The 16380-nt window shown below is 36.7% G+C and overlaps 1 protein-coding gene across 13 annotated transcripts in view; it reads left to right on the plus strand.

Annotated features, from left to right (window-relative positions):
• The window catches only part of AKT3 (AKT serine/threonine kinase 3), a 284036-nt gene that overhangs the window by 165849 nt on the left and 101807 nt on the right, over positions 1–16380 (plus strand). For 8 of the 13 annotated variants that reach the window (XM_055582156.1, XM_055582153.1, XM_055582155.1 and 5 more), the window contains 2 exons: positions 5816–5927; positions 11559–11703. In XM_055582156.1, the coding sequence (XP_055438131.1) occupies positions 5816–5927; positions 11559–11703 (257 nt within the window). Of the gene's footprint in view, positions 1–1520; positions 1620–5815; positions 5928–11558; positions 11704–16380 lie in introns of all 13 variants that reach the window. The other 5 variants (XM_055582158.1, XM_055582157.1, XM_055582162.1 and 2 more) reach the window with 1 other exon arrangement.

Below are 16380 nucleotides of genomic sequence, written 5' to 3' on the forward strand. Positions count from 1 at the left end.
ATTTTAATATTTTTCCAAAACCATCTTATACGTAAATACAAATGTTTCAGTCTTTCCTAAACAATTATTTTTTACTAGTCTACTTGGGAATGGTATTTAATCACTTCTATTATCCTTTTCATAAATTGCAGTAATTGATAACCACTTAGAATGTCATACGTAGTATTTTAAATAGCGTTTACATATATAGCCTTAAAAAGTTCTTTAGATTGTAGCATTTAAACTTCATTTAGGTGTAGTGTTGAAAATATGCTTCCTCTGAAGTTTAATTCTTCATAGTGCTTTTAAAGATAGAAAACCTTGGGACTGAGAGAAATAATATACTTTGCCTAGGATAACACTGCTGATAGTAGGTGATGAGCCTGGATTTGAGTCTGGCATTCTAGTTTTCAGGTCCATTATCTTAGTTACCTTGACATGACTACAATGGAAAACATAACAGAAACGGAAATAGGTAGCCTTTAGATTGGACATTCTTTCTTTTCTTTTCTGTTCTTCCTCTCTCCCTTTACTCCTTAGTTCACTCTTGAGTTTTCCATCAGGACTGTCCCTCTTCTTAAGAGTCTGTTCTGCATTCTTTACATTGAAAGCCTGTTAGTCAGTTACTCAATCATCAGGTGTTTACTATGTACCCTTATGTGCTGACACTCTTGTAGATGCTTGAGGAAGAGTTGTGCACACAGTTCCTAACTTTTATTTAATCCGTCTAACTGGAACATCAAGTTAACATTACTTAAACATCTCTATGGAGAAGGCAATGGCACCCCACTCCAATATCCTTGCCTGGAAAATCCCATGGATGGAGGAGCCTGGTGGGCTGCAGTCCATGGGGTCGCTAAGAGTTGGACACGACTGAGCGACTTCACTTTCACTTTTCACTTTCATGCATTGGAGAAGGCACTGGCAACCCACTCCAGTGTTCTTGCCTGGAGAATCCCAGGGACGGGGAAGCCTGGTGGGCTGCCGTCTATGGGGTCGCACAGAGTTGGACACGACTGAAGCGACTTAGCAGCAGCAAACATCTCTAAGATAGTACAGTAAATCATTGGCTGGAAGAATGAAAGAAATTTTATAAAGAAGGAAAGAGGAAGGAGCAAAGAGAATCAAATTGAGTCTGTACCATATAGGCAGAGTAAGTTGGGCGAAATTGTGTGGTTCTTTATTGTTATAAATTGCATGATATCTTTGGTGTTTTAAAACTTTTGTATTTCAGACAAAAAAATAAATTAGCACACTGATATTTTAACATTCATATTTCAGACAGTATTTAACATTGTTATTAATTATTTAACTGTGAGATAATAGATTTTATGATCTGTCGATTCTGCTACCTTTTTATTATTTTCCACACCACCAAGTTCTCACTTCCCTCCTTTTAGTTCCTTAGTTGATAATTGCAACCATTCCCTTGTCTTGCATCCTGTATTCTGTTTCACTTTCCTGCGTTCTCAAACTTACTTAGTTAAATTATGGCTTTGCTTAAATCCGATCCTCTGTGTTCCCCATCTGTACCCATGCAGCTGAATATATCTGGGGAAAAATATGATCCCCTGTGGTACTTTAAATTCCAAGAGATCTTCCTGACCAAGAAATGGAACCCACATCTCCTGCATTGCCAGGTGGGTTCTTTACCACTAGCGCCACCTGGGAAGCCCCATTAAGTTCCATTGGACCCTTAATGCCATTTAGCAGTCATGGGTATTTATTTACCTGTCTGTTTGCTTCTACAAGGCTATTACATATCTTCTCTTTTCTCAAAGCCCCAGTGCATCCTCATCCAACCTAATTCTTAAGGATGGCTTTACATCCTGATTCATTGGAAAAAATGGAAGCAATGAGCAGATAATCTCTATTAGCTCCTACTTTCATCTATACCCCTAACTGCATTTGGACTCCTTTACCCAATCTTCTCTCCAGTCCCATCACTAAATTCTGTGTACTCCTGACTACAGCCAGTCCCATACTTGTTCAGTGAATCCTTTCCCTTCTTGACTATATAAGGAAGTTGCACCAGAAATTTTCTTCTCTTTCCTGTATCATCAAAATTACCTTCTTGTTGATTATTACTGTCAGAATTCACTCACTTGGAAAATATTTACTGAGTGTCTGCTATATGTTAGGCACAGTTCTGGGTACTAGGAATATGTTACTAGAGCTTACATTCTAGTTGAAGAAACAAACAGTAAATAAAAAATAAGTCATCTCATAGGAACAAAGATGGAAACATGCTATGAGAAATAAAAAGTAGAGCAGGTGAGAGGGGTTGGAGAGTCCTGGGAAAAGGATACAGATTTCAGCATTGAACATCATGGTTGAGGCAGGCTTCACTGTGAAGGTTTTCAGATTTAAGACTTGAAGGAAATGAGGGAGTTAGCTAGGGGGTTGTGTAAGGGTAAGAATACCCAGCAGAGGCACGACTAGATGAAAAACCCTAAAGGCAGAGACTGCAGTGCATTGTGGAGGAAGTGCAGGGTGGCAGGGTAGTTGGCAGAGTGACCTGAAAGAGAGTACTAGGGGAAGAGGTGAGAAACTTCGGTGGGACGGGTTGGAGGTCCAGATCGTGTAGGACCCTTACTGATCATCTAAAGGCCTTTGGATGATCTGTTGTCAGTGAACTGAAAACATTGCTGTTTTTTTTTTTTTTTGCAGTTGTTCATTTTAAGGTTTCTGACTGTAGGTGTCTGCAGAGAAGGGCAGAGGAGAACTGGTCTAGGGTTTTGGGAATATTCATGTCAGAGACAATGATGGCTTGTTCCAAGATAGTGGAGGAAGTGTGAAGTGATACTAATATATCTTGAAAGCGGAGTCAACAGGATTTCCAGAGTGAGATGTGAGAGAAGAAGGGACTTAAAGATGATCCCAAGGTTTTTGACTTGAGCAGCTGAAAGGCTGGAGGTGCCATCATCTGAGATAGAGAAAGCTACAGTTAGGAGGTTGGCAAGGGGAGCAAGAGTGGGAGAAATCAGGAGTTTAATTTTGATTGAGTTCAGATGTCTCTCAGACTACAGTTTCTATATTTAAGTAAATTATCTGGCCTTTCCACATCTCTAAGGAGGAAATCCAGTTTTATGGCACCTGGGGAGGTTTAGGCATTGGGTGGTGAGAACCTGAAGTACAGTAGCATCAATGGAAAAGTAATGTTATATGCTCCCAGTATCAAAAAGGAAGGTCACCCATGTTTTCAGTTTGAATGATGGAAAAATTAGGAAAGCCAGGTCTAAGAACAGATTTAGAGGGAAAAATAGTAGGTTGGGTTTTGGGTGTGGTTCCAGTAATTCTACCAGCTGGAAATAAACATTCTATACTTAGGCATGTGTATCATAAAACAGAGATCCAAGATGGAAAGAAATTTGGCTGAGACCATAAAAACTTGTTAGAAAAGAGGGAAAAAAAAAGCGGAGACCCTTGATGAATTATCTCTTTTAGTGTGAAGAGTAAAGAATTGGTCCAGTGTGATTAATGACTTTATCCTATAAAGACCCATGTAGTTGATAGTTGCTAATGATGAAACCAGCACAAAACAGATACGCACTGAGAAAACACTGTTGAGTTTGTCAACTAGGGGTAAATTAGTTTCTTTTAAGAGAAAAATGTCAGTGGACAACCCTATCCTATTCACTCATGTTGTCCAATACCAGATGGTAGCCCACTGGACTTCTCTGTCCATGGGATTCTCTAGGCAGAATACTTGAGTGGGTAGCCATTAGGGGATCTTCCCGACCCAGGGATCGAACCTGGGTGTCCTTCATTGCAGACAGACTCTTTACTATATGAGTCACCAGAGAAGTTCAGGTGTATATGTAATAATATCAGCTAACATTTATTGAAAACTTAGTATGTGTCATACACTACACTATTAAATGTACTCATTATTAATCCCCTGATGGTCCAGATGGTAAAGAACCATCCTGCCATTGCAGGAGACCCAGGTTTGATTCCTGGCTTGGGAAGATCCCCTGGAGAAGGGAATGGCTACCCACTCCAGTATTGTCACCTGAAGAATTCCATAGATAGAGGAGCCTGGTGGGTTATAATCCATGGGGTCGCAAAGAGTCGGACATGACTGAGCAACCAACATTGTCATTATTAATCCCCACATCACTTTTATGATGTAGGTACTCTTATTGTTTCCCCATTTAATACTTAAAGACCAGACAAATGAATCAACTTGTCTAAAGTTACAGAGTTAATGGTAGGAAAAAAAGATCGTATCCAGGCTCTGTAGTTTTAAAAATCCATGCTTTTAGCCACTACAGTATGCTTCTTTTCTTTGAAGTCTTCATAGATAATTCTTGACAGAACTTATCACTCTGTGACTGACTGACCCTAGATGACTCTAGAGTTTTAGGGGGTACATACTGTCAAAGGCTTATAATTTAGGTAGGCATAAGAATATCATCTTAAAAATTATAATATTAGATACTCTGTGCTAAGTGAAAATGAGAGGTACAATAATAAGTAATGAGAATATAGGGTGGGGAATGTAGTGATAATGTTATAAGAATATAGGGTGGGGAATGGTCAGTCTAGACTAGGTTTTTATAAAAGGCTTCATGGAAGGAGTATAATTTGATACCTTAGAGGACAAGTATTCTTTTGACAATTGGATATGCCTAGGGATAAAACAAATAGGAAACATTCCGAATAATAGTATTAGCTGGAGCAGTGGTATAGATACAGGAAAGAGCAAGATGTATTTAGGGAGAGTTTCAGTTCAGTTCAGTTCAGTTGCTCAGTCATGACCGACTCTTTGCGACCCCATGAATCACAGCATGCCAGGCCTCCCTGTCCATCACCAACTCCCAGAGTTCACCCAAACCCATGTCCATCAAGTCGGTGATGCCATCCAGCCATCTCATCCTCTGCCATCCCCTTTTCCTCCTGCCCCTAATCCATCCCAGCATCAGAGTCTTTTCCAATGAGTCAACTCTTTGCATGAGGTGGCCAAAGTACTGGAGTTTCAGCCCCAGCTTCATTCCTTCCAAAGAACACCCAGGACTGATCTCCTTTAGAATGGACTGGTTGGATCTCCTTGCAGTCCAAGGGACTCTCAAGAGTTTTCTCTAACACCACAGTTCAAAAGCATCAATTCTTTGGCTCTCAGCTTTCTTCACAGTCCAACTCTCACATCCATACATGACTACTGGAAAAACCATAGCCTTGACTAGACGGACCTTTGTTGGCAAAGTAATGTCTCTGCTTTGGAATATGCTATCTAGGTTGGTCATAACTTTCATTCCAAGGAGTAAGCGTCTTTTAATTTCATGGCTGCAGTCACCATCTGCAGTGATTTTGGAGCCCCAAAAAATGAAGTCTGACACTGTTTCCACTGTTTCCTCATCTATTTCCCATGAAGTGATGGGACCAGATGCCATGATCTTCGTTTTCTGAATGTTGAAGCTTTAAGCCAACTTTTTCACTCTCCTCTTTCACTTTCATCAAGAGGTTTTTGAGTTCCTCTTCACTTTCTGCCATAAGGGTGGTGTCATTAGCGTATCTGAGATTATTGATATTTCTCCAGGCAATCTTGACTCCAGCTTGTGCTTCTTCCAGCCCAGCGTTTCTCATGATGTACTCTGAATATAAGTTAAATAAGCAGTGGGAGAGTTTAATAGTCCAATTTAGCTGGGCATGTGACCAGAATGGGCAAAAGATTAGAAAGGAATACTGAAGTCAGATTTTGAACAACCTTGAGTGAGATCCATAGAAATCTATGAAGTTGCAGTGGTTTGTTTAGAATGAAACTGTGTAGTTCTCAACTATTTACTTGTTTAAATATAAGTATATTCAAAGAGGCATTTTATTTTGTTTCTAGAATGCCAGTTAATGAAAACAGAACGACCAAAGCCAAACACATTTATTATCAGATGTCTCCAGTGGACCACTGTTATAGAGAGAACATTTCACGTAGATACTCCAGAGGAAAGGTAAGAAACTCATTTTTTTCTATTTTGTGAAACAGCAGTAGTCAGTCTAAAGATGTATGCATATCTGACTTGACCACTTGTAAATATATTGGTAAAATGCTGTTCAGTTCAGTTGCTCAGTCATGTCCAACTCTTTGCGACCTCATGGACCGCAGCACGCCAGGCCTCCCTGTCCATCACCAACTCCCGGAGTTTACCAAAACTCATGTCCATTGAGTCGGTGATGTCATCCAACCATCTCATCTTCTGTCGTCCCCTTCTCCTCCTGCCCTCAATCTTTCCCAGCATCAGGGTCTTCTCAAATGAGTCAGCTCTTCACATCAGGTGGCCAAAGTATTGGAGTTTCAGCTTCAAAAATCAGTCCTTCCAGTGAACACTCAGGACTGATCTCCTTTAGGATGGATTGGTTGGATTTCCTTGCAGTCCAAGGGACTCTCAAGAGTCTTCTCCAACACCACAGTTCAAAAGCATCAATTCTTCAGTGCTCAGCTTTCTTTGTAGTCCAACTCTCACATCCATACATGACCACAGGAAAAACCATAGCCTTGACTAGACGGACCTTTGTTGACAAAGTAATGTCTCTGCTTTTTAATATGCTGTCTAAGTTGATCATAACTTTCCTTCCAAGGAGTAAGCGTCTTTTAATTTCATGGCTGCAGTCACCATCTGCAGTGATTTTGGAGCCCCAAAAAATGAAGTCTGACACTGTTTTCACTGTTTCCCCATCTATTTGCCATGAAGTGATGGGACCAGATGCCATGATCTTAGTTTTCTGAATGTTGAGCTTTAAGCCAACTTTTTCACTCTCCTCTTTCACTTTCATCAAGAGGCTTTTTAGTTCCTCTTCTCTTTCTGCCATTAAGGTGGTGTCATCTGCATATCTGAGGTTATTGATATTTCTCCCGGCAATCTTGATTCCAGCTTGTGCTTCCTCCAGCTCAGCGTTTCTCATGATATAATATGCAGCGTTTCTCTGCATATAAATTAAATAAGCAGGGTGACAATATACAGCCTTGACGTACTCCTTTTCCTATTTGGAATCAGTCTGTTGTTCCATGTCCAGTTCTAACTGTTGCTTCCTGACCTGCGTACAGGTTTCTCAAGAGGCAGGTCAGGTGGTCTGGTATTCCCATCTCTTTCAGAATTTTCCACAGTTTATTGTGATCCACACAGTCTGTAGTCCCTTAATTATTCTGTTTCTGATATAATGAATAACTGACAGGCTTACAAAGATATTAAATCAAAACCTATAGAAGTGCTGTAAGATATACTTTTAAACAGAAGACCAAACACTTAAAATATAAATTAAAGAGGTCACCAGACTACATTTTAAAAATTATGTAATTGATTATGGTCATGTTTGGAATTCTAGGGCTGGTGATGGCAAAAGGTTTCAAATAATGTGCATTTATGCAAGTGGCTTCCCAGAATGTTATGCTGAGAAGGATTCTGAGTTTGGGTTACGCTCAGTGAGGGAAAAGCATCAGGTGTGATTGGTATTAAATGTCATCATTGCTAAAGAGAGGGATATTAGTAAGTAGCACACCAACATCAGGGCCGCATGTCATCCTCCTGATCTACTATACTTGAATTCTATCTTAATATTCTTTTATCTGGTGGCTCTGATACTAGTTAAATCCAACAACCACAAAATAATTTTTCTACACATGTTACCATATTTGACCCAAATCAGGAACTTTGTGAAGTTCAATGTTATTAGCCTTATTTTTCCAGTGAACGAATTAGGTCCTAAGAGACTTGTTTAAAATTTAAAACAAAAAACTCTTCCTCAAACGTGGTGAAGTATTATTTTAGTAACACTTTTTTGTCAATAAATGGTAAGTAATAAAGTATGATTGATTACTTTAGGAAATATAGAAAAGAATGAAAAATTACTCAGAATTCTAATTTGATAACCAGACTTAGGGTCTGATAATATTTTCTTTAATATACTTTCCATCTGACCCAGTGCAGATGTGTAAAGGTCTTTGGTATACATAAAATTTGATATGCCCTCCCTTCCCACATACCCCTGTCTTCCCTATGCATTGCTATATGTTGGATCCTCAGTTTTCTTATATCTCTACTCATAACCATGGTTGAGCCCATTACCTTGTACCTTTCAGATCTGAGCTTAAAACGTCACATTTCCTACAAAACCTTCTCTTATTCTTATAGATGGGGTAGGACTCCCTGCTGCATGCTTACGTATCTCCTTGTATCCTCTGTATCAAGTTTGTCTCCACTGTAATCTTTGATTGCCTTTTTCTCTCTTGATTGTAACAGTCTTGACTAGCAAGTATCCTATCTTCCTTGCTCATTATTTTATCTTTAGCATGTAGTCGAAGATCTGACACAATGTTTGTTGACTGGCTGAATGAATGAAACTTTTCCCATGTCAATACATAGTCTTTGGAAATATTATTCTTAGTGGATTGTAACATCCCATTGAAACAGTGATTGATTTTGCTGTTTATGTTCGCAAAGCTGGACTTAAGCCATATCTTAATGCTTTAAAATATCTAGTTTGCCGTTCTTCCAATAATATCAGACTACTTTTTAGAAAACTAGGAATAGAAGAATAAGGAATAAACAGAACCTGAAGTTAGTAGAAAGAGACAATAAAGACTGGAGTATAAATGAATAAAATAGAGGCTAAAAAAAAACACTAGAAAATATCAGTGAAACTAAAAGCTGGTTCCTTGAAAAGGTAAACAAAATTGAAAATCCTTTAGACAGACTCATCAAGAAAAAAAAGAGAAAAGGCCAAAATAAAATTTGATATGAAAGGGGAGACATTACAACCAAATCCACAGTAAAAGAAAGGATCATAAGAGATACTATGGACAATTTTACACCAGTAAAATGAATAACCCAGAAGAAATGGATTAATTAATAGAAATGTGCAATCTTCTAAGACTGAACCAATCAGAAAGGAGTATATGAACAGACCAGTTACTAGTAATTGAAATGGAATCAGTTAAAAACAAAGTAACAAAAACAAAACCTTTCCAGCAAACCAAAGTCCAGGCCAGGTAGAAAATACTTGCAAACAATGTAATCAATAAGGGCTTAATTTCCAAAATATAGAAACAACTCATATAACTCAACAACAAAGAAACAACCGTCCAATTGAAAAATGAGCAGAAGACATAAATAGACTTTTCTCCAAAGAAGAAATACAGATGACCAATAGGCACTTGAGAAGATGCTCAATATCACTAGAGAAATAACAAATCAAAACTACAGTGAGTTACCTCCCCCAAGTCAGAACGCTATCATTAACAGTGTACAAATAACAAATGCTGGAGAGGGTGTGGAGGAATGGGAGCCCTCCTCTACTATTAGTAGGAATGTAAGTTGTTGCAGCCACTGTGGAAAACAGTATGGAGATTCCTCAGAAGTCTAAAAATATAATTAGCATATGATATAGCAATCTCACTCCTGGGCATATATACATACAAAACTATAATTCAAAAAGATACATACACCTCTATGTTCATAAGAGCTCTATTCCAAGTAGCTAAAACAGAGAAACAACTAAATGTCCATTGACATACGAATGCATAAAGAATATGTGGTGCGGTTTTGCAATGGAATATAACTTACCCATGAAAAAGAATGGAATAATGCCATTTGCAGCAACATGGGTATAACTAGAGATTGTCATACTAAGTGAAGTAAGTCAGAAAGAGACAAATATTGTATGATATCACTTATGTGTGAAATTTAAAATATGACACAAATGAACCTGTCTGTGAAACAAAAACAGAATCGTGAACCTAGAGAACAGCCTGTTGGTTGCCAAGGGGGACGAAGTTGGGGAAGGGATAGAATGGGAGGTTGGGGGTAGCAGATGTCAGCTTTTATATATATAATGGCCTTGCTCTACAACGTAGAGAAGTGGGTTCAATATCCATGATAAACCATGATGGAAAAGAATATATTAAAAAAGAATGTGTGTGTGTGTGTATATATATATATATATATATAAAAAACTGAATCAACTTGGCTGTATGGTAATAATTAGTATTGTAAATCAGCTGTACTTTAATAAAAATATTGATCAAAAAAAGAAGAAAGAACTATAGCCCAGTATACTTGTTACTATAGTGAATGCAAAATTTCTTAACAAAGTTTTGACAAACCAGATTCAAGAAAATACGTAAAAAAGGTCATACATTATGACTAAATGGAGTTTATCATATAATTCAGTTGTATTAAATCTGAAAATCATCCAACTAAATTCACTGTATTAGAAAAGAGAAATGACATGGTCATTTCAACAGGTGCAGAAAAAGTGTTTGAAAACCTCCCAACACCCTTTCATAACAAAAACACTCAACTGGTTAGGAATGGAAGGGAACTTAATCAATTTGATTAAGTGTATCTACAAACAAACTACAACTTATATAATATTCAGAGGTAAAAGACTTGATACTTTCTCCCTTAAGATCTGGAACAAAATAAGAATGTCTGCTCTCACCACTTTTATCTAATATTGTACTGATGGTCTGCTCTAGACCATTACAGGGCAAAGAAATAAAAGGGAAACACATTGAAAAGGAGGAAGTAAATTGCTCTCCTTTATGGATCATGTGGTTGCATGTGTGGAATATCCAAAACAATAAAAGCTATTAGAACTAGTAAATGAATTTATTAAGGCTATAGAATATATGGTCATCATACCAAAAGCAATTGTATTTCTAAATACTAACCAAAAAATTTGAAAATAAAAAAAAATTTAAACCTCCACAATAGCATAAAAGAATACTTAGAAATAAATTTAGTTTATGGTTTGCAAGACATTTTCACAGAAATTTACAAACATTGCATTGGATAATTAAAGATCTAAATAAATAGAGAGCTATACCATGTTCATGGATTAGAAGACTTAATTTATTAAGGTACCAGTTTCCTCCAGATTGATCTATAGATTTAATGTAGTTCCACTTAGAATTCTAGCAAAGTTTGTCTTATGAAATCCACAGACTGATTTTATACAAATTGTATATGAAAGTGCATGATCCTTTATCTGATAGCACAACTGTCAAAAGTAAAAGCCTCATATTACTGCTCCTATATCCTATTATTTAAGCTACAAACTGCCTATCAGTTTTTTAAAAAGAAACTTACCTATGATCTGGGAATAGATTTTGCCTTTGAAAAGTTTTTCGAACTTTTTTAAAAATTTATTTTAATTGGGGGAAAATTGCTTTACAATGTTGTGTTGGTTTCTGCTGTCCAACAACACACATCAGCCATAGTTATATCAGCTCCCTCTGTTGGACCTTAATAGAGAAACTGAGTATGTCAGTGATGGACTTACAGATGTGTACAGATGATTAAGATTTAATCATACTTTTAAATAATTTTTACTGTTTTCTTACAATCATCATCTTCTCCTCCTCCTCTTCTTCTTCTTTTTAGCTCCAAATAAATGCTAGTATTGATAAAAACTTTAGGCCTGTAATGTAAAATACTTCTAGGATCAACTTCATTTTCGAGTTACGGTGAGGGATATGCACTATTTTGAAATAGACTCTGTGTTGACTTTATACTTTATAGAAGAGAAATATTTGCATCATTTACAATTCTTTATTAATGGGAATTTTTTTCTTGTTTTTATAGGGAAGAATGGACAGAAGCTATCCAGGCTGTAGCAGACAGGCTCCAGAGGCAAGAAGAAGAGAGAATGAATTGTAGTCCAACTTCACAAATTGATAATATAGGAGAGGAAGAGATGGATGCTTCTACAACCCATCATAAAAGAAAGGTAGAAAAGAACATTTATTCCCCTCTTCAGCACAACATTTATGTGTGTGGAAGAAAGATGTCAACAATTGCCATTTGCAGAAATTGTTAGCCAGTTATCTTATGATATGCCATTACATTGGTGTGAATGGATTTTAATCAGGTGGATCTTAAACCTGTCATTGTTTAAAACCACATAATTGAAACATCACTTTATTTCAGTGTTTCGGCAATTAGCACTGAGTGCTGAAAGGGCTTGTTAGGGTGCGGTGACTGATGTGCCATCATACTACTTTATAATTTGCATTTTTTCCTTACTGTTTTTAATACTATTTTAGAAGCTTGGAAATAAAATGTTTTCCCTAATGATTTGGTCTTTTTCCATTTGGCATTCTGTGTTCTCCTGAAAGCAGAAGCTTGAAAGGCTCTGTGAACTTCCTGCTTGGTGCCCCCAGCCTTACTAATATCAGCAGAAAAGTGAGCAATCTTGGAAATTATAGCTTTTTATTTTAATGGCTGCTTCTAAGCCAGTGAGGGAAACAGACTTTTCCTACCCTCAGTGCTGTAGAATAATAAACACCAATGTATGTATCTAAGGGAATTGTAAATTGTGTCTTTCATTACTATAGAATATTGAAAAACATCTTCTTATGCAGAAAAGGGTATTGTAAGATTGAGGGTATAAGTGTTCAAAATAGATGAACATGCCATTTTTTTATGTTAGAATATATTTATTATATTAGATTTTAAATTAATCTTCAGGTTGAAAAATGCTAATTCTTAAGGTAATTATCCATGTAATTTTGTATTAGCACAGTGATTAAGAACTCTTTGGTGTTAGACTGCCTGAGTTCAAATCTCTTTTTCCTATGTGCTAAAGATGTGAAGGTAAGCTTTGCAATTACAATTTAGATTTAGTTAATTATCCTTTCCTTATCTGAAATTTCTCTTCTAATTAGAATTACATTCTATGCTTGATCTTCACCAAATGTCTGAGAACCCTGTGTAACTTCCTTGAAGACTTATCCTCTACTTGTTAGCTGTACTGTATCCCTCTTTTCTTTTGAGGCTCCTTATTTACGCTGTACCCTTGTTCCTTAGTTATTGCCAGAGAAAAACACAGTCTAGCTTTACCTCCTTCTCAGAGAGAAAGTTCTTTTGCTCATGTATGTTCACATGTACACAATTAATTTGAAATTTGACTGTGCTCATAAATTCAAAGTCATATCCTGATTATTCTCATCCTTTGAGTAATAAACTACTTCATTCAATAGCAAACTATACCAGCTGTAGAATTTCTGAGTAACAAAGATTAATAATAAGATGTTGTATAAATAGCTAGAGGTTGAAATTGGGACGTTTATAACACTCTTAACTAGAAATACTGTTTACTGGTGTAAAAATTTTGGAAATGAAAATGGAAATTTACAGAATTTTGAATGAAGAGAGACAAACATTTTGAATGATACAAGAATAGAAAATACTACTTTTTCTGTTAAGGCTGGTTGTAAATGATTTTTTAAGCATAATACATTTTCCTGTTTTCAGTTACCAGTGTCGATTGTCTTAGAGTTTCTCACCTTTACTACTTATCACTTGTAAGCATTTATTATATGTTTATTTCATGCTAGGCTCTGAGCTGTACTTTCATATGTATTATCTCATTTGATCCTTTTAGGAATCATACAAGGATAGGCACTGTTATTCCATTTCACACTTGAGTCATCTGATATTTAGAGAAGTTAAATATCTTGTTCAAGAATGTGTGACTTTACACACTATGCAACTTCAGTGTACAGTCTGCTTTTTATTGATTCACATATCTTGAGCTTCTGCAACCTCTATATTGTTATAACATAATCAAGCTATATTAGAAAGAAAACTATACAAACAACCTCTCATTTTGTACTTTGTTTCTTGAAATAGTATGTTGTATTGTTGCTTTTACACAGTGGTTGGATATTAGTTAATTTCATTTTGTATTAGAGCACATTTGGAAAAATCAGTCAAATTTCAATATTATAGAATACTGGTGGAAAGGGAAACTTGTTGTCCTACTGCTTGTGTTCAAGTCCTGGATCTGCCATGTGTATTATTGTGGGAGAAGTTTCTTAATTCTTCTGTCCTTTAGTTTCTTCATCTATAAAAGGGATATAACAGTGGTATTTACCTCATAGGGTTGTGAGGATTAAAATATAGTTGGGAGTATATGTAAATTGTTTATATACTAAGTGCTCAGTGGATATTAGCTAGTACTTAGGCTTCCCTGGTGGCTCAGACGGTAAAGCGTCTGCCTGCAATGTGGAAGACCAGGGTTCGATTCCTGGGTTGGGAAGATCCCCTGGAGCAGGAAATGGCAATCCACTCCAGCACTCTTGCCTGGAAAATCCCATGGACGGAAGAGCCTGATAGGCTACAGTCCATGGGGTTGCAAAGAGTCGGACACAACTGAGCAACTTCACTTCACTTCAGATAGTATTTTACTTTATCCACATAAAGATAATTAAACATTCACATATTTTTGAAACAGAGTCTCTTAGAATTCTCTTGTTGAAACTAAGTCTCCAAAATGAAAAATTGATAGAAGTATTATTTTGAATTTTGGAATGGGGTCCATTTTCTTATTTGGCCTGTATCTTATTTCCTTGTAATTTTAATACTTCATTTAAAATGAAATGATATAAAATAGTTTGAAATAACAGAGTACAGAAAAGAACATTTGTACCACTAACTGCTAGAACAATCCTAATAATTTGGTTCAAAAAGGTGAGATATCACTATCACTTCCTTAGGATAAATGACTCTAAAACCACAGTTGGCACTTGAACAACACAGGCTTGGTGAGCCCACCCTCTGTGCAGTTAAGAATCTGCCTTTAATTTATAGTTGACCCTCTGTGTCTGGGTTCTTCTCTGTCTGTAGTTCCTCTGAAGCAGCAGTACCTCCATATCCACAGTTGGTTTGTATCTGTCTGTGGCGGTGCATCTGAGGATTCAATCAATAGTGGATCCAAAAAAAAAATCGATTGAAAAAAATCCACAAATAAGTGGACCCATTGCAGCCCAAACCCATATTGGTCAAGAGGCAACTGTATATCCTTTGTGAATGTTACTTATAAGAAGAATTGTATAAATTCAGATTATTTTTAATTTTAGATTGTAAACCCAAATATTCTGTGATAAGAATATCCTTCTCATAATTTACGGAATACATTTTCTTTGTTCACTTTTTGACAAATGGATACTAGGAGGAAGAGAATAGCTACTGATAATGATAGCTATGCTGAGAATTGTCCTGACTGTTCCCTCTTGTTTGGGTCAGACAGATGGTTATTTTCCTTAGTGGTAGAGTATTGCCATGGTATCTGCTCTTCTGATTGAAACTCTTGGAGAGGGAAAGATAATGGTGGTAGAGAGAAGAGGCAACAGCCTTGCAACCAGATTCAAGTGCTGATCTTTGTTTAAATTAAAAGATGATGTTTCAAAGGAATTTGATTAGAAGACTCAGAAATGTCTAACCTTGGTCTGCCAAGCTGCCACTGTCTGGACCCTGTTATGTATGTAAAGGGCCACATTAAAAGAATTAAAAGCCAAATGGAAATGCAATTTTTGGTTAGTTTTTGAGTGATCAATATAGACTTCTTTGGACACAGTTGGTTATCTCATGACTTAGGAAGTATAATCAGTAAAGTATAGTTCAGTTCAGTCACTCAGTAGTCTCTGACTCTTTGACCCTATGGACTGCAGTACTAAAGTATAATTAGTACCTCCTATATTTCTGTTATGTCTAATTCCAGTTCTTGGAATTTTATTATTTAATGCCCAACTACCATAACTCATAGCAATCACTAGCATACAGAGAAAGAGAGAAAGAAAAGAACAGACCTGAAATCAAGTCATTTCTTACTTCCTACTTAGGGGAGGAGCAGCATAATCAGTGTTGTAGAAATTGACTTGATAAGATTAGAGCTTCCCCTTCCTTGTTGGGGAAAAAGCACTCGAGGAATGGAGGAGAGATCTGGGCAGAGAGGTTTACTTCTTGAAAGACTCCTTTTCACTCCTTGGACCTTATTTGGTGTATCTCTTACATTGTAAATATATGTGGAATTGATCTTTTGGGCCAAACTTGCTAAAACCACTGTATCCTTTTCCTTGTATTCCTCTTTATTTATATATATTTGTAACCTAATTTGGGGGTTTGGGGGCTTGACAATTATTTTTCTTATAATCTAGTGTGTGATTTGAATATACTTTAAAAATTTTATTTATTTTAATTGGAGGCTAATTACAATATTGTAGTGGTTTTTGCCATACATTGACATGAATCAGCCATGAGTGTACCTGTGTCCCCCATCCTGAACCCCTCTCCCACCTCCTTCCCCATCCCATCCCTCAGGGTTGTCCCAGTGCACCAGCTTTGAGTGCCCTGTTTCATGCATCAAACTTGGACTGGTGATGTATTTCACATATGGTAATATACATGTTTCAGTGCTATTCTCTCAAATCATCCCACCCTTGCCTTGTGTATGCACATGTGTCTTTTAGCCTAAAACAGCCACATTGATATGTTACAGAGATTATGTACAGGAAAGAGTATAATTCTGTAAAAATATTTCCTAATAAATTCTTAGGTTTGGGTTATGGAGGATTACTTTTCTATAGAGTATCTAATGCTCTTATTTTAAAAAAATTTTATTGAA

This window comes from Bubalus kerabau, chromosome 5, assembly GCF_029407905.1.
Source record: "Bubalus kerabau isolate K-KA32 ecotype Philippines breed swamp buffalo chromosome 5, PCC_UOA_SB_1v2, whole genome shotgun sequence".
NCBI classification, from domain to species: Eukaryota; Metazoa; Chordata; class Mammalia; order Artiodactyla; family Bovidae; genus Bubalus; species Bubalus kerabau.